General features: G+C 40.0%; 1 protein-coding gene across 2 annotated transcripts in view; it reads right to left on the reverse strand.

Annotated features, from left to right (window-relative positions):
• Positions 1–3,077: 3,077 nt before the first annotated feature.
• Positions 3,078–24,889, reverse strand: part of ADAMTS12 (ADAM metallopeptidase with thrombospondin type 1 motif 12) — a 173,067-nt gene continuing 151,255 nt past the window's right edge. For both annotated transcript variants that reach the window (XM_048931975.1, XM_048931974.1), the window contains exons 19-23: positions 21,852–22,991; positions 14,291–14,443; positions 12,753–12,926; positions 7,886–8,039; positions 3,078–5,849 (exon numbers count right to left, since the gene is read on the reverse strand). In XM_048931975.1, the coding sequence (XP_048787932.1) occupies positions 5,617–5,849; positions 7,886–8,039; positions 12,753–12,926; positions 14,291–14,443; positions 21,852–22,991 (1,854 nt within the window). In that variant the 3' untranslated portion in view covers positions 3,078–5,616. The remainder of the gene's footprint in view (positions 5,850–7,885; positions 8,040–12,752; positions 12,927–14,290; positions 14,444–21,851; positions 22,992–24,889) is intronic.

Below are 24,889 nucleotides of genomic sequence, written 5' to 3' on the forward strand. Positions count from 1 at the left end.
ACTTATTTAGAAATAGTTATATTCCTCCGCTATTCAGTTTTGATTTGCTAGCCCGAAGACACCAACATTCGAATTGCACAAACTAGCTTAGATTTATCTTTTATGTTTTAGTTTATAGCCTCCAACTCTTAGTAATTGCCAGTGAATGTCAGCTGAGTCCATCTCTGTTTTTTTCACTGTGGTATTTAGTATGGGGATCTGACACAAATATACTTTTTCCAGTATTTTTCCCTGCTTCTTATAGCCTTTGGTGCCACAAAACATCAAACCGAGAGCCAAAACCAAAGAAGATGAAGAAATTTACTGCAGAGAAAACCTTTATCTAACACCGTTTTGCACAGGAACTGCATAGCAGCTTCTTAGTGAATTATTCCATGTGAAACATGCCGTGAAATTTTATCCAAGAAATTTTTCCTCTGTACCTCTTTTCAATGAGGTCCTTTCCAGAAGCAGCTCCTCTGCAATCTCAAGGCTGTGCCCCCTCTTTCCCTGCACCTGGTCAATCCTGATCACCTCTGCAATGGAGCTCAGGCAGGCTGGCTTCTCACTGGCAGACTTGATACCCTGAGCAGACACAGCAGCAGGCAGTGCAGTGCAGTGCAAAGTCTGTATTCTCTGCACAGACCCAAATAAATCATTACAACAATAAGAGAGTAAGACACAAAATTGTGGTGAGTTTTCTGCTGAGTCCGTGAGCCCTATCAGCTCACAGACAGTGCTGGAAGAGGGGTGGGACTGCCCAAGCAGCTTGGACTGAGGAGTAGAGCTCTGCTGGTGGCAGAGGGATGTTGGAGGTTCAGCTGCCTGTGAAACTGGAGCAATATTTCTACCGTGTGTTTATGTAATCGTGCTTAGACACTGCAGATGCTCTTTCATTCTGGCACTTGCAAGCAGTTTGATGTACAGACTGCAGTGGGGTTTAGGGATAAAGCATTCCCCTGGCAAATTTACCAGGTGTCTGATCCAGAGGTGCATGCTATGCAGGTAATGCACATTGAGGGAAACGGTTTTTAACTGTCTTTGACTCTATGCCTTGGGCACTATATTATTCTTCCCTTGTAAATCAAGAGTGAAATCAGACAGCTTCTTCTCACAAGCCAGGCTTTGGTATAGGCCTATTTTACTCATCAAAGAGTCAAACTGAAGTTAACCCAACTGAAGTTAATCTTACTGCCTCAGACCAAGCAGATGCACTTTAGCTCCTTGGTAGCAGATGGATGTAGGCATGCCTGTTGTGGGAAGTATTTGGAAGTATTTCGTTCAGTGAATCTAGCTGAGGGCAGGGAGCTGCTAAGGACCATCTTCTCAGCTGCACGTAACTGGATAGAGGTAACAGCAAAGAAGCAGCAAAAGACTGCCTTCTCCAAATCTCCCAATCCAATAACTGTTTTTCTTCTGTCCCAAGTCTTTTATTTAGCAAAAGTTGCAACTAATGGCTCATAAAGATAACAGTGAATCAGCAGAAGTCCTCAAGAACCTAGAAAAATTTTAGTTTTGAGTTGTCTGCAGTGGTTTAATCCAGCAGGTGGTTGAGGACCACAAAATTGTTCACTCACTCCCCCACTTTCCCATGCAACAGGGGAGAGAACCCAGAAAAACAAAGTAGAACTAGTGGGTAGAGATAAATATACTTAGTAAGATAGAGAAAAGGAGGAGGATAATGATTATGACAAATACACACACACACATATATACAACAGTGCATCAGAAGTGATGCATAATCGATTGCTCACCACCAACCAATCAATGCCCAGCTAGCCCACTGGTAGTGGAAGAGAGATGAATTACCACCACCTTCAGTACTCCTTCTTCATGATGTCATATGGTATGGAATATCCCTTTGGCCAGTTGAAGTCAGATGTCCTGATTCTGTCCCCTCCCAGCTCCTTGGGCCCTTTGCTATGAATGGCCTTGGCTCTGTACACTGCTTGGCAGCAACTGTAAACATTGGTGTATTATCAACATCGTTCCTCCCAGAACCAAAACTTAGCAGCATACCAGACACTATGAAGCAAACAATTCCATCCCAGCTGCCTTTAGATTAGGCATCTGATGGCAGCCTTGATATTTAACAACTTGTCATTTCTCCCACGTTTTCCTCCCCAAACCCAGACATTCCTGCTTATAACAGTGGTTGCCCACTTTGAATGTGGAGCAGCTACTGCTCATCCTCATGGCTCTCATTGCTACCTCCTCTACACCTGTGGAACAGACCACTGTAATACCGCTATGCTCACATGTCTCAGGCCTTGATTCTGTGGGCATTCAGGAGATATCTGCATTTGTCCATTACGAGAAAGGAGGGATCAATCAATTACAGAAACATGCAGCATCTTTGTGTGAGCTCCTATTTTCTGCCACCTGCAGGTATAAAGACTGTGGAGCCTGTAGTGCTGGGTGCACTCAACAAACCCTTGCAAGAAGTGGAGAAACTCCAACTCATTTCTCAATTCAATTCATCGCTGTCTCTTAGACCACCTACTTAGGATGCTGCTCCAGGGGCTGGAGTGCTCCTTTGTGAAGCATGAAGCAGAACTTCCTGCAACAACCACAGGGTGTTGTGAGCCTGAACCTACGGATGAAGCATGGATGGAGCTGGGTAACGAGGCGTAAACTCATGGTGCTCTCTATACAAGCTGAAATGCTTAACAGAGATCCCTGTGCTCCTGGGCTGCAGGTCAAGGAACTGAAATAGTGTGACTACATTTCTGGGCAGCACAAATAAGCTATATTAGCAAATCTTGAGTACTGAAAGAATACAGAGGTGGGAGTGGAATGAACATACAATAACAATGAGTAAACAATTGCTAATGAAAACAAATACTTCCCACAACAGGCATGCCTACATCCATCTGCTACCAAGGAGCTAAAGTGCATCTGCTTGGTCTGAGGCAGTAAGATGCCATCTATTTCATAGGAAATAAGCACCGTGACCTGCTACATTTTCCCTCTTGATTTTAATGATCTTTTTCATGTTGGAATATCAAATATCAAAATACATGAATGATGAGGATGCATCTAGAATGATTAGACAAAAATCACAGGGACTGGAAACAAAACACCAGGGACAACAGATGTAAGAGATGCCATTTATTGAAGCTTGAAACAAGTAATCATAGTCTGCTTTTTAAACCTTGAAATGTTAGAGCAAGCAGTGAATGTGCCAAATACGGACCTTTCCTGAGCAACCTGCTGAAGCTGATGTGTCTCAGGCTAATATGATAATATAATGATATTATGCCTCAGCTCTCGATACTCCATTCAGTTTTAAGTATAGCGACCATCTGGGTTAGGATCATAAATCCACATTTACTTAAAAAGAGATATGTCATAAGAAATTAATTTTTCTAAATGAACGAGAGAGGACTAAATGCTGTTAGCATAAAGGAGATATTAAGCTGATGAGTGCAATGTAAAATACAGCAATGGGCGCTGCTCTATTAAAATAGTTCATGTTATTATCACAGTCTTTTCCCTACAGTTTTAAGTTGAACAACAGCGACAACTGTGCTATCCCAGGTAGAATGATTATTTCCATTAATGTTCATGATATGACTTACTTTCATTCAGTTTCAAATGAAGTAACAACTCCCTGAATAAAACTATGAAGACAGACTTGTTTTTTGTCCACACTGGCTATAAGGAGCACTGAAAAGCCCAACTGAACCCCATGGCATCCTTCCTCCCACCTGCACCATCTTCACGCAGCCAGCTCCCTTCTCATTAGCCCCCATGACTGGTGGTCCCTCTGCTGACCTCCAGTATGCATTCCTCGTGACCGTCAGTCAGTTTTGTTTGGCCATCAGACAACTGCCTCCATACTCCACATACTTCAGTATTTTTATGTCCTGTGCAACATGAACCAACCTGATTTCTATTGTTCAATGGGCCAATTCAGGACCTCAGAAGGACACAAGCACCTGTAATACTGAAAAAACAATATGCCTGGCATTGGCCAGCAACACCATGGATATGTATTGTTTAAGAGTGCGTGCCCGTAGGCCTGCACGCACATGCACCTCTGTAAGTCATCCCCCATGTCTATTGTACTAGCACCATGTTTTTAACAGTGGATTTTAAGTTTTATCAGCACCTATAACTGGGGTTACATTGCCATCACAGAGATTAGTAAATCTAATCTTACCATGCTGCGTATCCTAAACTCCCAGATACTTCAAGTGAAGAAGTGAACCCTTATCCAAAGGCCACAAACCCACAAAAAAGGGCAATTAGACTTATGGTCTTCTGTATTAAGTTAATACAACAAAGCCAGGCCCAAGTGTTTTGATTAACTTCCATACAGGTTTGTGTAGAAATAGGACTATTAGCTAGTCATAGCTCTGTAAGCTCAGTGACACTTCAGTTCATGGCTATGTATTTCACTCTGCATTGTATAAGATAAGACATTTCCCTGTATTACAATCTCAAATTGTCCAAGGTAGTTAGGGAATAAATCTGAGATATTCAGAAGAGTATGAAGACTCAAGGTGTCCAACTTCTACTGAATTTCAAGCTAATTGCTAGGCTCTGTCTACCTCTGTTGAAAATGCCCAGATATGCTTTGAAGAATCCAGTCTGGCCCCCCTAGCAGTTGTTCTGCCATTTCCTTCAATAGCAAAGAACTATTTGCCTAGAGCTGTCTTAATGGCTGAGGTCCAGAATTGTGCTATGCAGATACTCTGGCTCTCAGGTTCCTAAAAAGGTGTTACCTTTTGCTATGATTACTGATAGATAGGGGGGAAAAATTTTCTGTGAGTAACAATAACATGGATGTGATTTTATGCTCTTCAAGGAGCTATTGGGTTAAACAGTACTGCTATCTCAGATAAATAATTCACACTGATACTCAGTACATTCATATGGGAGATGCAAAAAGCTTTGCTTTCATAGAAGAAAGGAATGTTGCTTAAAACACATTTGGGAAATTCCAATTTTGATGGGTTGTTATAGGTTACAACAAGACAATTGCAGTAGGAGAAAACTGGTCAGGACAGGCTGTTTCTGAGGTATCCTTTAGATGTTCAGTCAAGGAATAAGTGAACAATTTTTCTTTTAAAAAATAACTTTTTTTTTTTTTTTTGCTGTACGGCCTGCACATCAATAATAACAAAACTCTGCTTTTAATTTTTTAAGAACTGAAGTGTGCAAATGATTGAGAGGAACACTGCCACTTCACCTCATTTGTTTAAAATAAAAAAGAATATAAAAATGAGTGAGAACACGGGGATCTGGCCCACAGCGCAAGTCTGTGTTGGCTGCCCCATCATCCTTCATTGGGCTCACGAGTTAGGTGGTGCTGCTGTTTCAAGCTGGTTTTGGAAAAAAGATGGAAGAGAGCAAGCAAAACATTAATTAAAAAGAATTATTCCAAGCTTGTCTATAGCCTCTATGCATGCCTAAGTACTAACTGATGGCACATTGCAAATTATGTTACAAATCTTGGACTTCTACAGATAAGAAATTGAAGCAGTAAATTAGGACTGGTAACCCTAAGGAAAGTGTTTTCCCAGCTGTGATCACAGATTTTCATTTATGTTGGACGGTTCAGAAAAACACACAAAGACACATAAAACTTGTAAACAGAAGCCCTATTGAAATTAACTAGCTAAAAAGCAGCTAGTGCTGAGCAGCTTGGCTGTTGTTTTCTTGGTTCTGAGGTGACTTTCTTCTAGATTTAGCATAATGTTGTTTGAGGCCTCGCTGATCCCAGTATTTTGCTTTGTTACGAATTCGGGGATGGTTACATGTGGAGCAGCACTGCAATTGTATTGAAGGCACCAAGCACTTGCCAATGCCTCTCAGCCTCTGGCAGAAGTGAATTGACAGTTGATCTTTGCTGCAGGGGAGGCCTACGGTATAGAAAAAGAGAAGAATAATCTGTATTTTGCTGACAAATCATCTGCATGTCAAGAATCTTAAAATGCCTTATGACAGCTTTCTCCTCCTTCATATTACTGGTTAACCTGAGTCTTCTGAAAGTCTAGGATATCCAAATGGAAAGGTCATAGCAAATTTCACATGGCCTTCTGCCTTGGAAAATGAAGTGCTTTTTAATTATTGGTCAGTGGGGTTTCACTTTTGCAGCAGACAGAGTTGGTTTATAGTTTTCACTTTATCATTTCTGCTTTTTAGAACTGTCAGAAAGATTCAGTGACAATGATTTACATGCCTGGTACACATTTTGGTCCTCCACATTTTTTAAAGAGTGTATTTAAGACAGGCCAAAGAGCTGCAGCGTGCTACAGAGCAATGCAGGGCAGGCAGAAAGAGCATAAACAAGGCACAAGCAACTACAGGTTCAGCTTGACTCTACTTTCTGCAGCACTAAAATAAGCCAGAGACTGCTAACATCTGTAATATGGTGCTGACAGCTCTTCTTTAATAAACTGAGACATATCAGATTTGGTTAGGAATTAGAAAATCTGAGAAGCAATAGCTGAAGAAAGGTCAAGGTCTGCAAAAGCAGAAAGGTGGTGGATTAGCTGAATGCAGAATTTTTTCAACAAACTCCTCAGTACCAGAACTGAAAAAAAACAATGAAACTAGTAAAAGGGGGCTTACAACAGTCAGGATGACTTTCCACAACAGACTGCAAACTTCTGGAACTCGCTGCCAGAAGAGGTGGTAGGAACAGAGAGTATCAGAGTTTCAAAAAAGGAGTTTCACAGAAGAAGTTACATAAATTTAAACGAAAAGAATCAGGATAGTGCGCTTCTATTTGTCCTCCTATATCAGTTGGGAATGCTGGAGGTAAAGCCAGGAAATAAGCCACAGAGAAGCACTCAGCAAATGTAGTTTCCCTAAGTGAGACCTCCTAATGTCATTCCGGGAGACAAAATATGGTGCTGTATGCACCACTGGCCTGCCCACTAGGATATTTCCTATGCTTCGTTGGCCTGTTTACAGAAGTAACTATTAACTAATCTGCAAGGGTACTATTTATCTGAGTCTGTCTTTTCAAATATGAGAGGGATAAGAGATAAGCAGACCAATTCAACCCTAGGGCAAAACGTGCTCAAGATCTTTGAACAGCAGGGGGAATCATATATCACCCTCAGTTGCATGCCATATCTGCATTACCCTCAGGAGCCAATCTCTTGTCTCTTCATCAGACTGCACCCTCACTATAGACTTTCTAAGAGGGAAGAATCCTCCTCAAAAAGGTCTATGAAGGCTATTCCAGCAGGCATCTGAGCTGCCGCTGTGCTCACCCTTAGGATACCTGTTGGACACTGCAGTACACAGACTATGGAGCTCCAGGTTTTTCTACACTTTGTATTTGTCATAAACATGGATAAAGATTCTTGTTTGTGTTTTCTTTCCCCTTCTGCTACAGTTTTTCTTTTTTCTGGACAATAATTATCTGAAGGAGTTTTGTTCTCTCTGTCTCTTCACTTTGAAGATACACACGTCCCACTCTCTGGGACACTGAATTCAAAGCAGAGTCTGTGTTCACTGCTAGTCAGATTTTTCTTACGGTGTCTTTCTTACTTTGCTTGCTTGTACTCCTTGTTTAGAATTTGCAGAGCCTATAAGGTTGTCTATCTTAAGAAACAGCATCTGTTTGTACTCATGGCACTTCCTTCTACAGGCCTTGAAAGCAGCCGGTGAACTACGTAAAACCCACCAATGCAGGCAGACCCATTCATTTAGCTGCAGCACTGTAAATCATGGGTGCATGCTCAGAAAGCCCCATCACAGCAACACAAGGCAAGGACCGGAGAATACAGCATGATTCTGGCAACGGTGTAGCTGAGTAGTAACTAACCTATAATTACTGTACATGTAGCATTCACAGCAAGCTCACGGACTCCCGGCTTTTCCAACACCTCAGAACAAACACAGAGCTACTGGGAAGCTGTCTGCTGCCAGCACATTATCATACCTGCACTTTTTCTGCATGCTCGCTGATTGCACTGCTGATGCTCTGATGGCTTGGGCTTATCCACACACATACTGTCATCTTCTGTTTCATCGGTTTCTATATTCCTGCACTTCACGGTTCTTTGCTGAATGCCTCCTCCACAGGAAACAGTGCACTGAAAAAAAGTCATTTTAACACTATAAAGTATTTCTAAGTGGGAGTTGTGTAATATATCAACACGTGAGCTGTAGTGAAATGGAAAGCTAAAAAAACATACGATTCAGAAATAAGGACAATAAATACTTTGTGTACTAAATTCTCTACCTAGACACCTATCAATATGGCTAGATTTGTCAGTATACAATGGAGAGAGAAACAGAACAAATTCAGCACTTAGGAATGTACAACCAGGGTGACAGGAATACTTTCTGCACAGGAGGATGGTCTGAAATGGAAATACTATAAAGACAGTAGTAATCCAAATTAGTATTGCAAACTGACAATTTTGTTAATCTGTGAATAATACAATTCGTGTATTTTTCATGAGTTGTTTTAAACATGAATAATCCACATCAAGTATAACGCTAGGTCTAGAAATGACCAAGCTTAAGATTTCAGAAAAGCTCAATGAGAAGCTTTTTTCTTTGGTGACACTTACATTGTGGTTACCCTTAATTTCTAACAACAAAACAACTACCACCTGCTTGTTCTGGTGACACTGCTACTCTGAAAATTTACTTAATTCTTCATATACCCCAGAGCTTATGAGAATTCCAATGAATGTTTAATTCTTGCCCTCTTCAGATAAGCAGTGGCCAGCAAGGTAAACAGTTCAATAGATGTAGCTAGTGCCAGCTAATGAAGTGCAAGAGGTGAAGACAGGCTCATTAATTTTGCTGCAAATCACCCTATTTGTAATGTACACCTCTGTGTGTAAGACACAATATAACTGGTGTGAAACACACAGAAAGAGATCTTGGTTACTCATGTAGCAAATTTAGATTCATGTTTTTTAAGTAAATTATAGTACATGGAATTAATGGAGCTGTAAAATTTTGGTATTCAGTTGCTTATTTTATGCATTTCCCAACTTTTTCACTTCCCTGTTTATCAGAGTTGAAGCCACTACATCACACTGTTAACCCATATGAAGGCTTTCTGTCAAAAATAACCCTCAAGAATTTTTCAGTGTTAAATGATTCTCCAATATTTTCTTATTTGTGGTTTCTGGTTTTTGATGTTGTTTCACTGCTCTCTTCTGCTGACAGGAATGCTTCTAATGTATGAACATGTTTATTAAGGAAACTGAAATATTTATTAGATGTACCAGTTTGTTTATATATGTATCTATATATATATATATATACACATATTTAAAACCATTTATTCCAGATACATGAAAGTTCTCCAAACAAATATACCATCATCATCAATTAGATTTCCAGAATCCAAAATAGGAGGCAATGTATCAAAATTTAAAATCTCTGCTTGTGTAGACAGTTGCGATATGCCATAAAGTTTCCTTCGGAATATCGTTCCCAGCTCACCCTTGCTTCCAGTTTCCAAACACGAAAACCTTAAAGTAAGTGGGAAGGCTCTGAAAGCACAGACAGATCAAACAGTCTAGCTGTACTTGGAAGGATTCAGCTAGGCTTGCATCAAAGACAATTCAGGTTTTCCTTGCCTCTAAAAAGACAGCAAACGCTGAAGCTACAACAGGCCGCCTTTTATCTACATAGTGTGTACTCAGAGCTTCTTTGTATCCACCAGGTGAAAGGATTTTCTCTTGGGTTTCATATCAATTGTTCTGAATTGTAGTGTATCAAGACAAAGCTTGCTTGTTATGACATAACAAGCGATGGAAATTTGCCAAATTGAGGAGAAACTGCTGAAGGTTGGCCATAGGCCACTGTGAAGAAGTTTAAGAGGAAATAAAGGGGATGAAGTAGGTGGTTGTACAGACCACACAGACCTGAAGGGACATTAGCATATATTAATGAATTCTTAGAAAATTATGAATATATATGCTGTTTTCAAGAAATGTGCTGCAAATGTACGTCTTAATGTTTAAATGTAGAATGTGAATTCTAAGAGCATGCATTTGATTTGCATGGTATAGATATCAAGAATAAAGAAATGCCTGTTTTCTTGACACATAGCTGGTCATTTTCTTGAAATTTTACCTCTTTATTAAGCACAACCATGTTTTGTTAATCAGTGTCTTTCAGTAAAAATATCAAATGAGCAAGGGAAGAGTATTAATGGTAAGTCATTCTTCTTGAGAGAACTAAGAACAAACAATCCCAAAACATGAATCACTTGAAGGAACCGAGGTTGGCTGGATCTGGAAAGTTTGGTTCTATTCTAAAGAGATCTCCCATTGTAAGCCCATTTGTCCAGTTTTACAACAACTTCTCCTACAAAGACAGCAGAGAAAACTGGGGCTCTTCAGCCTTGGGAAGGCTGCAAGGTGATCTGGTAGCCGTTCAGTTATCTAAAGGAGAGCTTCTTTAGCAGGGCCTATGGAGACAGGACATGAGGAAGTGGCTTCAACCTTAAAGAGGGTAGATTTAGTTTAGATACAAAGAAACAGTCTGTTGCAGTGAGGCTGGTGAGGCACTGGAAGATGTACCTAGTGTGATTGATACCCCATCTCTAGATACTTTCAAGGTGAGGCTGGATAAGGCCCTGGACAAACTGATCCAACTGTGGTGTCCCTATTCATTGCAGGGGAGTTGGACTAGATGGCCTTCAGAGGAACCCACCAATTCTAAAGATTCTAAGATTCTATGAGAATTTATTCTTTCTACTGGTACCAACACTCAAACACAAGCAGGTAATTAATTGTTTGTCTGATCCCTGTCCTCTTTTTCACCTTAACTGTGGTCAAATCTTTAAATAACATCAACAGTTTAAATATGACCAAATTTCACAGAATTACAGAATCAGAAGGCTTGGATATCATCTAGTTTCCCTCTGCTAAAGCAGGCTACCTATGGTACATTGCACAGGAAAGCATCCAGTCAGGTCTTGAATTGAATACCTTCACAGGAGACTCCACAGCCTCCACGGGCAGTCTTCTCAGTGCACTGTCAAAAAGTTCTTCCTCATGTTTGTATGGAACTCCCTGTGTACCAGTTTGTGCTCTTTGCCCTTTGTCCAACCCGTGAACACAAATACAACACAGAAGAAACTGAATCCTACCAAACCCCAGTCTGGTTAATCCACTGAGTACAAGATCGCCTGTTACATGATGCAATGGAATTGGGTCTTTTTGTCCAGTCACAATTGCCTCCTTTTGGGCAGCAGATGTGTCATTTTTGCTGGCCACCACCACATGACCTTGAACACTATCAAAAGAGGTGCACAAACTCGTGAGGAGAGAGATAGGAAGGAATAAGAACCCTGAAAAAGGCCACAAAGACAGCAGTGTTCTTCAGTTAGAAATGTGGATCCACAGGTAACAAGAAGCAAATCACTGACCCATTTAATTTGGAAAGGTGCAGAGGCTAGGTTGCATGCCACATCCTACAATTCAGTTATGAAGAGAAGATTTGCACAGAGAAATTTATTTCATTGTATGTTTCGAAATAGACAGGGAACGAGCCATGATTGGTCCAAAACACTTGGGAGAAAACTGTTCCTGACACGTATTAATGGAAATAATATAAGACGGAAGTGGCAACACAGAATTGCTCACGTAACACCAATAGCAACAGCAATTTCTGCAAGTCATGTGCCTGTAAGATTAAACTGCAATATTTATAGAAGATAGTACATCTTCATGAGATGCAACACCTCATTTTTATGAGGCAGTTAGGGACATTAAAATTCACTCAGTGCAAACAATATATTAGGTACAGAATGGCAATAAAAAGTGTCATGCAAAGACAAGACAAGTTTTTCAAGCATTTTTGTGTCCCTTTCCTGTTATTACTTCTCAGCTGATTTTTATTCTTTTCACTAGGTCTGCAACAGAGCCTCCTTGAAATACATAGAAGATCTGTGGCCTGTTGTGAAATAAGGTGACAGGTATATTTTGAATAGTGCACTGTTGCTCTCCTACAAGGAACTGTATCTTTGTGGATAGAGGATTGGAGCTGGCATCCAGGAAATTCTACTCAGTATCCTCAACATGAAGACATCTGCCAGGATTGAACAAGTGTTTTTATAAAATATTTTAAGAAGTAATCATTTGGTTACTATTATTATTAAGCCATTGTTAACTGCAAAACTCAGGATGAGGTCTCCCATTCAGTGCAAGTGGGATTTGTAAGGAAGCAAAATTTGAAAGCACCAAGTCCATACCAGCAAAAATACAGCACATGGCACTTTCTCTAGAGCTGCTTTTAGCCGGAGCAAACAGTCAGATATAACAAGACTACATGCTTTAGCTGGTATAAATATGTGTCCAGCTGCCTATTAAAATTTGTTGGTACAGATTTATATTACAAAGTGGCTTCAAAATCTGATTTTACTCTTGTTTTACCTCAGCCTCTGTTCCCACAAAATTCCAGTCCCAAAAAGTGTAAAGGCAAACTCAACGAAGACCATAACATTAAAATAGCAGCAAAAGGGAAACATTTGAACAAATCCCATTTAGTGATCCAGCAGGATAGCTAAAATAAATCCATTTAATCTTCCAGGCCATCTGCTTCTTTGTTTCAGGGTACAGTAATTTACAGCTCTAGCTGTGTATCACACGCAATCCTAGGAATGATTCTGGGAAGTCTTAATAATGTCTGGGACAATTTTTCCTCTAACACACAAAAACATAGCAGAACCTCTAAGCAGTAACAGCTGTGTCACTCTTTGTGCAGAAGTTTACTTAGCACTGTAAATTGGCAGCTAATTGTTCATTGCCAAAGTTTCTTTTGAAGACTAATACCTCATTCCAAGGTTCCACTCGCCACTGCAAGCAAGGCTCCGTATTGCAACTAGTAGTGAGTTGTGGTTTATATCCAAGTAATTGGCAATGAAAAGGCCTGAGAAGTTGCTTCTCACGACTGTCGATGCACTGAACGTCTCGGGTCTTGAAGCCTCCATTACAGTAGGCAGAGCACTGTAAACAAAAGCAGAAAGGGACACTTCTTCAGAAGATGTCAGCAGATGTGCCCTTCCTGTCTCTCCAGAGATTGCTCCCAGGCCTCATGCAGCAGCGCCAGCTTCTGACCCCATGCAAAGTCTCTTCTGCTGCTAAGGAAGAAATAAATCTGCTACTCCAAGGATAGGAACAAATACACATTTAATTATTCTGTCTTAATCTAGAATTAAAGCCAGTTCTGCCTATGACACTGAATAGCCTCAGATCAGCTTTGATCTCTATGACCATGTTGCATTATAACAACTAATGCCGTTCTCTTTTATCTAAGTAATTATTTCTGAGTTGAACAAGGGAAGTGAACTCACTACTTCCCCTGGGAATTGAAGAGTAGGTGGAAGAGGAATTAATGTCCTTGTTCACAAAAGTTTCTGGTCCTCTGAATAGAAACAATAGACAGAAGTCACCATGCAAGAAATTGAGTACAAAGCCCCCACAACATTTGCAAATTGCATTTGGTATTAAGCGCAGACTGTAAGATCTAGTTTGAAGCACTTTTCCTTTAGGGGAGGGGAAGAATTAGATAAGAGGAATGGAACACAGATTTACTACACCAACAGTGGACTGCAGCCATCTTATTCTGATAAGTTGCCTTAAGATAGGTGGAACAAGAAATGAGAAAAACAATTTTGACTGGCAGAAGCAAACAAACAAATAAAAAAAACCACTTTAATGTATCAAATTGTGGTTATGTCTGTATAGTTCAACTGCTGAAAAGTAGGGATACTAACAACAGTTATCTGCTAAGAAAGGTCTTTTGTAGCGAACTATCCTCTTTATTCATGCTCTAAAACATTTGTTTCCCATATTTTATCATTAAATCTGATTTAAAGCCACTTTCTGTGACATAACTGTCACCTACCTGTTGCAAGAGCAACAACATTTATGAAGAAAAAGTGAAGGTGAAATACACCTTCCTTGAAGTAGGACCACATTATGTCTGTGCATCACTTAAAATCAATTTTGAAGATTTAAGTGTGGTCATTTAAGGCCTTGCCTGGGCTTTCTACACAGACACATATTTCACGTACAAATCACTTCTATGTCAACAAAATCAATAAAGTAACACAGATTTTTTAACCATAACCTTTTCTGCAGACCCTTCCCTGTACAAATCTGCCCTCTAGTCCAATGGCACCAACGCTGTCTGCAAATATGATAAAAAAGTTTGAGAGACCTATTTTTTTTTTCCTATACTAAACCAGCATTATTTCAAACAAAATTTTGTAATTTTTTTCCTCTTTTGAGCCTTGAAAAATAACCCACTGTTTGATGCTCCAGTTTTAAAAAATGTGAAGACAAGACATAAACATGAATGAAATTACCTTGCTCCAATTTCCTGTTTTCCAGCTAGCACATGGGCGGAGGTAACATTTTCTGGCATGATCCGGCTTCTTTGCGTGCTGACAATGAGATACATTCTTGCTGCTGCATTCCACGTGTCTCCAGAAAGCCCCCATTCCACAAGTGGTAGAGCACTGGTCAAAGCGAGAGAAAAGCCCAAGGGGCAAACTCAAGGTTAGTAAATCATTCTGGAAACAATTCATGTGCCTAAACTAATACATCCAGAGCAATTTTAGTTGACCTAATCTCAGATGTTTGTACAGGTGCTCAAAAGAAGGCTTCAAATTTACCCAAGACTTACTTAAAATGTACCTAATTCTTATTTAAAAATACTTTGCATTTTTTATATTAGGAAAATACCGATTCTGGCTTATACTGCTCACTGCTTTTCCCTGGCAATCTTCTGCTTTCTAACGCTTTATAAAGCTATAGCAGATGTTCTACTGTTTCCTTCTCTGACCTTTGGGGGCCTAAGGCAAATTATTATTGCTTCAAATCTCCATCACTTGTACTTCTCTAATCCTACGCAAATAAGATATTCAGTAAATTGAGTACATGATGCTGAAAATCTGAAATAAATTGCATGAGATTCTTGGGAAAACTGCACATGAAAAAGATTTTTAAGAATTCAGAGTGGCTATGTGCTTCCAAAAATCTGGGAGGGTTTCAGCACCCGAGATATGAGAACATCGATCATGACAGCCAGGCTCCAAAGACTGCATGCTCTTCATCAAAAAGTCTTTACACCCTGAAGCAGGAAGAGGTAAAAAGTAACTAGAAATCCTCAGTCATCTTTTTCTCCCTTAAAGTGTGAGAGATAGTGAACTATATGCACAGAGTCAAATTCAACATATGCCAATCAGCCTGTAGTTGGTAGAAGAAACACCACAGATAAGCTTGGATTAAGCCAGAAAAATAACAACTTCTATTGTTGTGGTTTACAGCAAATCTACTTGTCTATCCAAGGAGCAAAGAACTGCCAGAATACTGGTAGTTACTATGAGATTTATCATCTGCATTACAGTAACAGTAGAAAGAGAGCTTAGCAAGAGAGTAATATATTTAGGTATGGTGACATTGAAATATCAAGGCCTTAAAGAGAAGATATAAAAAAAGCAGGCACGAAGTTCCAGTAAGGACAAATAAACAGAACAAAAATACAAAAGATGTCAGAATATTGAAATGAAAATGAATTGAAAGTAAGGAACAATAAGAAAAGGTTCCATCAAGTTGTACGGAAGAAATACAAACTCTTTGTCCCATGTGAAGTATAATAGCTGACATTCACAGCATTGTAAGAAATCTCTGGAGATGGCCTTAACCAAGCAGGACCACTTAAAGCTCATTGCCCAAGACCCTAGCAGGATGGAAGAAGTTCAAAGGGGACATGCTTCATTTAAAGTTAATTTTAACTAGAAGACATAGCTTGCATCAGAGTAGTAGAAGATTTCTAAAACATTTCAAAATACTAAATTGAAATGTGTTGAGTACCTCAAATTAATTTCATCTGCTCCATGAAACTGAATGCATTGACCTTCTCCTCTCAATATTCATTCAAATGTTCACAAATATTCTTTGAACTGTTGAGAATTATTTTTTAAAAATTGTGGAGGACTGAGAGGGCCCCAGAGGATTACAAAATAATCTTTTTCAAATTATCTTTGGGAAAGGAAAAAGACAGATCCGTGCACTGAAGAACAAATACCCTAACTTCATTTCACAAGATACAAGAGCAAGTATGAAACAATCAAAACCAAAATGGCATAGAGTGGCAAAGATGATAAAGTAATAATGCAGTCAACATGGAGCTATCAAGAAAAATTGGGGTATCTGGTTTAATGGTAAAAGAGCTAGTCGACATGATACATTTTTTTATATGATTGTTCTTTTAGCAAATGATGGAAATATGATTTAAGTGACATTATTACAAGACTGGTGCACAGCTAACTGAAAAACTGTAATAAAGTGGTCCACAATGATTTTAAGTCAAAATGAAAAGACATTTCAAATATGGCCTTGTAATGCTCTGTCCAGAGCCCAGCTCTTTTCAGAATTTTCATTAACTAACTGAATAATTATGATAGCATGCACTCATAAAATGTGCAGACAACACTTGGTTGGGAGAGTTGGCAGGAACATGGAAAGACCGAATCTGAGTTAAAAAACATTGTGCTGAGCTAAAAAACTGTAATGAAACAGTAAATTGAAATTCAAAAGTTGTTAGTGTGTAACTGAGAACATCAGCTGAGAAGAGAAATATTGCATTGAGAAATCCAAGGCTTACAATGGCCAACAAATGGAATGAATTGAAGTGAAAACAAAACAAAGCGAATGTGATCTTAATGTTCACAGAGAGAGTCATATAACATTGTAATAATTATTTCATTTCATTTGCCAGGTGTCAGCTGGGGCCATAATGAACACCACTGTTGAAGATATATATGGTGAAACTAAAGCAAGTTGAGAGAAAATAAAATCACCACATGCTTAGAAAATACAAGAAAAGTGTAAAAAGAACTGGATGGACTTGAATAGAAAACAGACATCCAAGCCATTGTTGAAAAGGCAATGACCTACCATGGCCACTGCATATTAAAAATAATCTTCATTTTCAATAGAGAAAATTTAAGTAAAATGTAAAGAAAATCATTCTTACAGGGGCAATGAATAGTCATTGATAATCAGTGATAGTCGGATCACTGGATCTCTCCTTTAAATACCTGTTTGGAATGCACTGGGCTTTGTAGCACAGCCCCTGCACTGACACTCTCTTACAGGGTCCTCCACCCAAGCAGACTTAAATGTAGGTCTTTGGGCATGTGCAGGATGAAATGCTTCACTTGTACTGCCTGAATATAGGAAGCTCAAGCCATTCCCACCTTGCCATAGGAAGGCAAAGGAGAAGTTCCAGACTGACATCACAGAGTACATGTCCTACAACCAGAAGTCTGTTACACAACACAAGGCTTTGCTGCCACTCAGAAACCCAGACAGACTTAGAATTAGGTAGAGAGAAAACTGATGAGATTCAGGAAGAGCAAACATAGGGTCCTGCACCTGGGGAGGAGTAACTGCACGAACCAGTTCAGATTAGGGGCTGACCTGCTGGAATGGAGCTCTGCAGATCAGGACCTGGATGTCCTGGAAGTAACAGATTGGCCATGAGCCAGCAGTGTGCCCTTGTGGCCAAGAATGCCAATGGTATCCTGGAGTGCATTAAAAGGAGTGCAGCCAGCAGGTCAAGAGAGGTGATCTTCCCCCTCTACTCTGCCCTGGTGAGGTCACATCTGGAGGACTGTATTCAGGTTTGGGCACCCAGTTCAAGAAAGACAGGGAACTGCGGGAGAGAGTCCAACAGAGGCCACAGAAATGATGAGGAGTCTGGAACATCTTCTTTCTGAGGAAAGGCTGAGAGACCTGGCGCTGTTCATAGTGGAGAAGGCTGAGAAGGGATCTCACAACTATTTAAAAATATCTAAAGTGGGGGAGTGAAGTGTATGGACCAAGCTCTTTTCAGTAGCTCCCAGCAACAGGGGGCAGAAGGCATGAACTGGAACACAAACCTCTTTATTGGGAAGGTGACAGAGCATAGGAACAGGCTGCCCTGAGAGGTTGTAGAGTATCCTTCTCTGGAGACATGCAATACTGTCCTGGATTCTTTTCTGTGCAATGTACTCTGGGGAACCTGCTTTAGCAGGGTTTGAACTAGATTATCTCCAGAAGTTCCTTCCAACCTCTGCCATTCTGATGTTCTGTGAATCGCCAACCTGACAGGGGAAGAGACTGATCCACAGGCTGCATCAGACAGAGGGCATCAACAGGATCTTCCTGGTCTACCTGGGCCATAACTCCACTGCTATGGACACACTGACTCATCTCTTGCTGATCTTTTTAGCCATGTGTTTCTCTATGAATTTGCAACGTTCCAGGTAGGCTAGAGAGCAAACAGACCTTTTAAGAACCTCTTCCATCATCAATGAGACGTAGTGGAGGAACATGGGAGAAGACAGAGTTACACAGTTTTTGCCTCTGTTTTTACCAACAGGTCCCCTGCCATACTACCCAAGCCACAGAATCCAAAGGCAAGGACTCGGAGAATGAAGAACTGCCCACTGTAAAAGAAGACAAGCTGTGAGACCATCTAAGGCATACATGTCCAACCCACTAGTTTCATGTTTTTGCTATTTTTTTTTCTATATTTCAATTTTTTTTTAAGATGTTGTGTTACTTATATACATTAACTGAACCATATATTTTATATGCAAACCAGAAAATCCCTCTTCAATTAACACAACCAGGCAAGACAAAAAGAACCCATAAGAAACCAAAGATGCACAAGTCCATGGGAATTCCTGATGAGATGCATCTGAGAGTCCTGAGGGAACCAGCAGATTAAGATACCAAGCCACTATGCATCTCAGTTGGGTGAAGATCCCACTGACTGGAAAAGGGGTAATATTAGCACTTATTATTAAAAACAGAAAAAGGAAGAACTGAAAAATGACAGGTCACTCAGTTTCATGTCTGCTTCTGGCAAGATCATGGAACAGAACCTCCAAGGAACTATGCTAAAGCACACAGAAAACAGAGAGCGGAACAGACAACAAAGCTTCACCAAGGATAAATTCTGCTGACAAACCTGGTGGTCTTTTGAGACATGGTGACAGCATTGGTAGATGGGGGAAGAATCCACCTATCTGGACTTAGGACAAGCATTTGACACTGTCCTGCAAAACACCCTTGGTTGGGGAGACATTTGGAGAGACACTGATTTGAAAGATGGAACACTTGGTAGATAAGGAACTGGTTGGAAGTTTGCACTCAATGAGTTGCAGCAACAGCTCAGGGCGGAGACCAGTGAAGAGGGGACAGACAGAGGCATTGCCATTATTTTATGTCTTTGTTAGCTGCGTGGACAATGGAATTGGATGCAGCACCAAGTGTAGCCATGCAGAGGGACCTGAACAGGCATAAGAGATGGGCCCATGCAAACCTCATGAAATTCAACCATGCCAAGTGCATGGTCCTGCGCTCAGGTCAGAGTAATCTCAAACAAGAATATAAACCAGGCAATTAGTGGATTGAGAGCAGTTCTGTAGAGAAAAACTTAGGGGTATCAGTGGATGGAAAGCTGAATATGAGCTGTTAGGGTATCCTGACAATCCAGAAACCCAACTGTATCCTGGAATGCATCAAAAGAATTGTGACCAAGTGAGGGAGATGACTGTTCCCTCTCCATGTGGATTCTCATGAGACACCACTCTACAAGGCTCCATCTGGAGTACTGTATCCAGGCCTGGGGCCCATCAGCACAGGAGCTCTTGGAGCAGGACCAGAGGAGGGCAATATGGATAATTAAAGGGCTGGAGAACCTCTCCTGTGAAGAGAGGCTGAGAGAGGTGGGGCTGTTCAGCCTGGAGAAGAAAAAGACCTGGAGAAACATTATAGCAGCCTTCCATCATTGAAAAAAGGCCTACATGAAAGCTGGAGAGGGGCTATCAGGGAATGCAGTGATTAGAAACAGCCTAAACAAAACAAGACAAAACAACCAACCAAAGAAAAAGATTTAGCTTAGATAGAAAGTCCTCATTGTGAGTGTGGTGAGGTTCTGGAACAGGCTGCATAGAGAAGTTGTGCATATCTTATTCTTAGAAGTGTTCTAGATGGGGCTTTGTGCAGCTGGATTGAAATTTGATGGTTTTTAAAGTCCCTTCCAACTGAAACCATTCTATGATTCTATGCTCAGTTCAAGGAGGTTTCCAGTTCTGGATTAAAAATGTAAAATGTAAATAGACTTCTTGCTATGGTTGCCCCTTTATCAGCTCTGACCTCAGAGTAACTACTGTCCCAGAATATAGCGAAGTAACTGCACAGAAACTTGTAAAAAAGCATAGTGCTGGGTATTCGTAAAGGAAGGTATGAAAGATTGTGAACACTTTTGAGAAGCCATAAAAAACGTAACAACTTATATTGCTCCTTCAGAGAAAATGTAACTTACTCAGGTATTATAACCCCTCAGTAATGATCAGAAATATCCAGACTGGGAAGCTCAGTTCTCCAGTGGACCCGTTTTGCACACAGGAGGGTGACACTCACAAAGTTACTCTTTTAAAAGCTTTTGTACCTAAAAAGCTAAGATCTGGGACAAGCTGACACCTTTCAGAACAAGTCTACAAGTCTGAACCTTTCAGTTGTGTTACACTTCAAAAGAGTTTCCAGTTTTCTGTGAACCGTATTTCTTTTTTCACTCAGAATGACAGAGCTTTCCTAAGTACTACAGGATGCTAAAACTTATTTCTCTTCAACCTCCTTTAAGCACAGCCACTAACGCAGATAAAAACTGATACTTTCTCCATTCAAGACATACTTAACACTGTAATTATCAGCTACTGTATCCAAAGGTACGGTAATGACCCAAACACAGGCCCAACAACTTTAACTTCAATGTGAACCAGACAAAACACTTCCTCTTTACTGCTGCTACAATCCAGTTCCAGTTTACAATTACCTAAACTTCAAAGAACAGTGCAACTTCTCTCCATGAACATACCGGTTTAAATATAGACGAACATTCTCATCTTAACTTTGTATATTCAAACTGGTTTTACCAGGCCAAATGCAGCTCTGAGTTAGAAGGTATTTGCTTAAAGGTGAATACAAATACTGATAGTGGTATGAGATAGGAACGCACCACATAAATCTGTTAATAGCCAACTAAAGATATGTTTATTAATCATGATACATATGTGCTTTATATAGAAACAAAGCTAGGGTAATGTAGATAAGTTAGGAAATACAACTTAGATAGAAATAATATATATACGTTATAGTTACAATACAGTAGCACATGTAGAGCTAACTTGGATTATTTAATAGGTTTGTAAATATCTGAGATGTGGGGGGCAGAATGGCGAGGCCGGACTCTTTTCAGTGGTGAGTGGAGACAGGACAAGGGGAAACGGCCGGAAACTGCAGCACAGGAAGTTCTGCACAAATGTGCGCAAGAACTTCTTTACAGTGAGGTGACGGAGCACTGGAACAGGCTGCCCAGGGAGGTGGTGGAGTCTCCTTCTCTGGAGATGTTCAAGACCTGCCTGGATGCCGACCTGTGCGACCTGCTGTAGGGAACCTGCTTTGGCAGGGGGGTTGGACTCGATGATCTCTGGAGCTCCCTTCCAACCCCTACAATTCTGTGATTCTGTAATTATTTCAAGCACATTTATTGGGTGTCTCTAGGATTCATCTTACAGCCTATCTTTTTCCTGTGCTCTCAAGCAGAGCTCTTGAGGTCTCAAGGCTGTTGTCAAACTAAATGTCATGTTCCTGGAAAAGCTGCACAGAGCTGTGCTGAATCCATACAGACAAATATGTTTCATTTAAGCATTCTAACATCACATATCCTAAGTTCTGTTATCCATTTTTTGTTATAAAAAGTTTTTAATTTGAATTTATGATACTCATGTCGGATAAAAATTTATTTCCCCAGCAGTGGTTCAGAGAACTGACACACTTTTCACTGTTTATGAACTAAAAGTAACATACCTCACTCCAGTTCCCTACTATCCAGTAGGCATCACCAGGCAAACTGTTGGATATTGTTAGGAGGCTACTTTCTGTGACATTCATCACAATCCTCTCAGATGTTTCCATGTGGTTCTTGAGAGCATGCTTGTTTACTAACAATTGCGTGCTGGAGGTTACGATGTCAGGGAGCTTCATTTCTGTTCTGCTGTCAGCTTGTCCTCTCCATACTTTACCAAATGTGGTGGGCACTACTGTAACAGACGCTTCTTGGGTAGTTACTTCTCTGATGGGCACATCAACTTGCAGACTGATAGTGCTTGCTGTTGTCAATCCTTGTGCTGCTCTACCATCAGGAAGGGGCATAGAAGGTTCTTGGGGATGAGATAAGGGGGGGAGATGAGAAGTCACATCCCCATTTTGAAGGACGGGAGAGTTGGTATCTAGCATTGTGCTCCTGGTTCTGATTTCCAGATTGTGTTCTGTGCTATGAAGGAAATCAGTTGGTTTCTCACTGCCTTCTGTTGACCCATCAACATCATCAGATTCTTCAGTTAAGTAATCATAGCTGGAAGTTATTTCTGGACTATTTGTAAAAGAAGAGACAGGAGTGTCGTCACTGTTTTGCAACTCATCCCCTACAGTAGAAACTGTCTCACTTTTAGAAACCTTTCCAGCATGCTTTATAATTTCAGTACTTAAGCTACTAGGAAAAGGCCATGAAGTAGTATTTTGATGAAAACTATTTTCAGTAGAAAAAACAGGATAATTGTAAATATCACTTGATCCAGCAAACTTATTTTGTAATGTTACGTTGGTGGTTTCTTCTTTTTGTGGGATTTTATCTAAACCAGAGGATGTAGGCGAGGGAGTTATAGTTTCAGGCTTGGGAATTCTTGTTGTTGCATGGAACCTTGGGCTTGGAACAGGAATGGGTATTCTGCGAGGTGGGCTCCACTTGGGATTCATAGTTTTTCGGATTATGATCTTTCCTCTTCTAGGTACCTGTGGGGGTATCAGGAATCTTCTAGCAGAAGGACATTGCTGGAGACCACACAGGGCTTTAGAGTTTGGTCTTTTGGAACTATCACATGGCTCATGATTATTTTTGGCACAGGTGACACTGCGAGTCCTTATCCCACCACCACAAGTAACTGTGCACTGCAAAAGAAGAAGAACGAATGTAATTCATCATTCTGCTGCACATGTCAATAAAAATAAGTGTCAAATTGCAGCAGTTTAAGTAAAGAAGGATCTTTATCAATAGTGAAAAACTTTTTTTTCCCCTATGGAACAAGCATTCCATTCTGTGATTTTCTTCTATCATGGAGCATTTTTAAAGTTCTTGGAAGAGTAAATGTCAACTTGAGTAAACATCACTGATAAAAGACTACATGATAAAGACAAAATATGGAAGTAATATGTCAGAATCTGATTTCTGCTGTGAAACAATCACAAAAATTGTTTAGCCAATACCTGTACAATTGAAAGTATAAAAAATAGACTTGAAAGCTGTCATTAAAATATTATTAAAATATATATTGCTTACTACTGGCTGTTCACAATGCCAAAGACTTGCTTTGATGATAGCTCATAGATCCTTGTTAACCTTGCAGAATGGATCTTTCATTCAGTTTTAGTGCACTTGCTGCCAGGATTGCAAGCATTTCCCTTCTAAATTATGGACTTCTAACCCATGTGTCTTTTATCTAAATGGGAGCACTTTCATATACAAAGGATGCTAGAGGCTAAGGATACCCCGTTTTTCCTCTGATGTTATGTCCTGTTATGATGTTATGTTAGGTACAACAGTGGGTTAGTTTAGCGGGTGTTTGAAGATATAAGGCTGATTGACGTGTTTGCTGGAGATGTTACATATAACCTGGTGAAGGACGTCCCCTTAAGATCTGAGGGAACCCTACCAACTCATTTAGCTGGTTTAAAATAGATGCTCAACACAAACACTCCTATTGCTAGCACTTTAAAACCCTTGAGACACACAATCCTTCTCAGGGTGCAGTGGAACACACATGACTTGATGTTCCTGGTGCTTCCCGTGTTGCTAATGCCTCTAAAATAACATCAGGTCTGCAGCATTAGCACAGTAACCTCAGAGCAGGAAGGTTAATTAGTTATTCTGTCTGTCCTCCTCCTTGCATTTCTGGCAAAATAGTGTATTTACTGTACTTAGAACTATGCAAGTTTGTATCAACTGCAATTTCACCTCTGAAGTTACTGACTTTGGTAGTAACGTGCTTTGCTTACTAAGAAAGACAGTAACTGCTGGCATTTGGTAGCAGCTTCCACAGAAATGCAACACAGCTTGTCAGACTATGCCATGTGGGTGACTTGGATTAGCATTTGTGAATTAGAAGGAATATCTAACCTCGCTAACTTCTTGGGGAAAAATTATCTCCCCTAGAATTAGCTTTGAAAGCTTCTGCTTTAGATTACAGATGTAGTACAAAAGAGATTTCAGAATATCTGTAACACTTCATTATCTGCCCAATTAGGTATTTTCATTTTCTAATGTATAGAATGGTCTTTTAACAACCAGATAAACTAGGAGAAAAAGGAAGTTTTCTCTTTCACACATTTATCACCTAAGGTTTTTTTTCCTTTTATTAATATCTGGACATTGCTACCATTTCTGGTGGAGAAAGTCTGACCTATGCTCTCACTCCAATTTATTGAGGTGAAGAAATTTATTTTTGTTAGAAACATGCAAATAAAAACCAATGACAAGTGAGCAACTGCTGCATTCAATAGCAGCATGATATTTTTGTAAGTAAATTGCCATTCTGTATAAGTAGGCCATATACTCACAAGTGTATTTTTGTTCCACACATAGTTAAAAAATGATGGCCACCCAATTTACAAAACAATCAACATTTAGTGATGATGGCTTGTGAGCAGTATAAATTGTATTAGTACTGTCACAAAATTCAACCAGTTCATTATCTGTATCTACTATCAAGCTCATTTGTTTAGTTCCTTAAAAAAAAAAAAAAGAAAAAAAAAAGAAAAAAAAAAGAAAAAAAAAAAGAAAAAAAAAAAAA

The sequence above is a fragment of the Lagopus muta genome, chromosome Z, assembly GCF_023343835.1.
Source record: "Lagopus muta isolate bLagMut1 chromosome Z, bLagMut1 primary, whole genome shotgun sequence".
Taxonomy (NCBI): Eukaryota; Metazoa; Chordata; class Aves; order Galliformes; family Phasianidae; genus Lagopus; species Lagopus muta.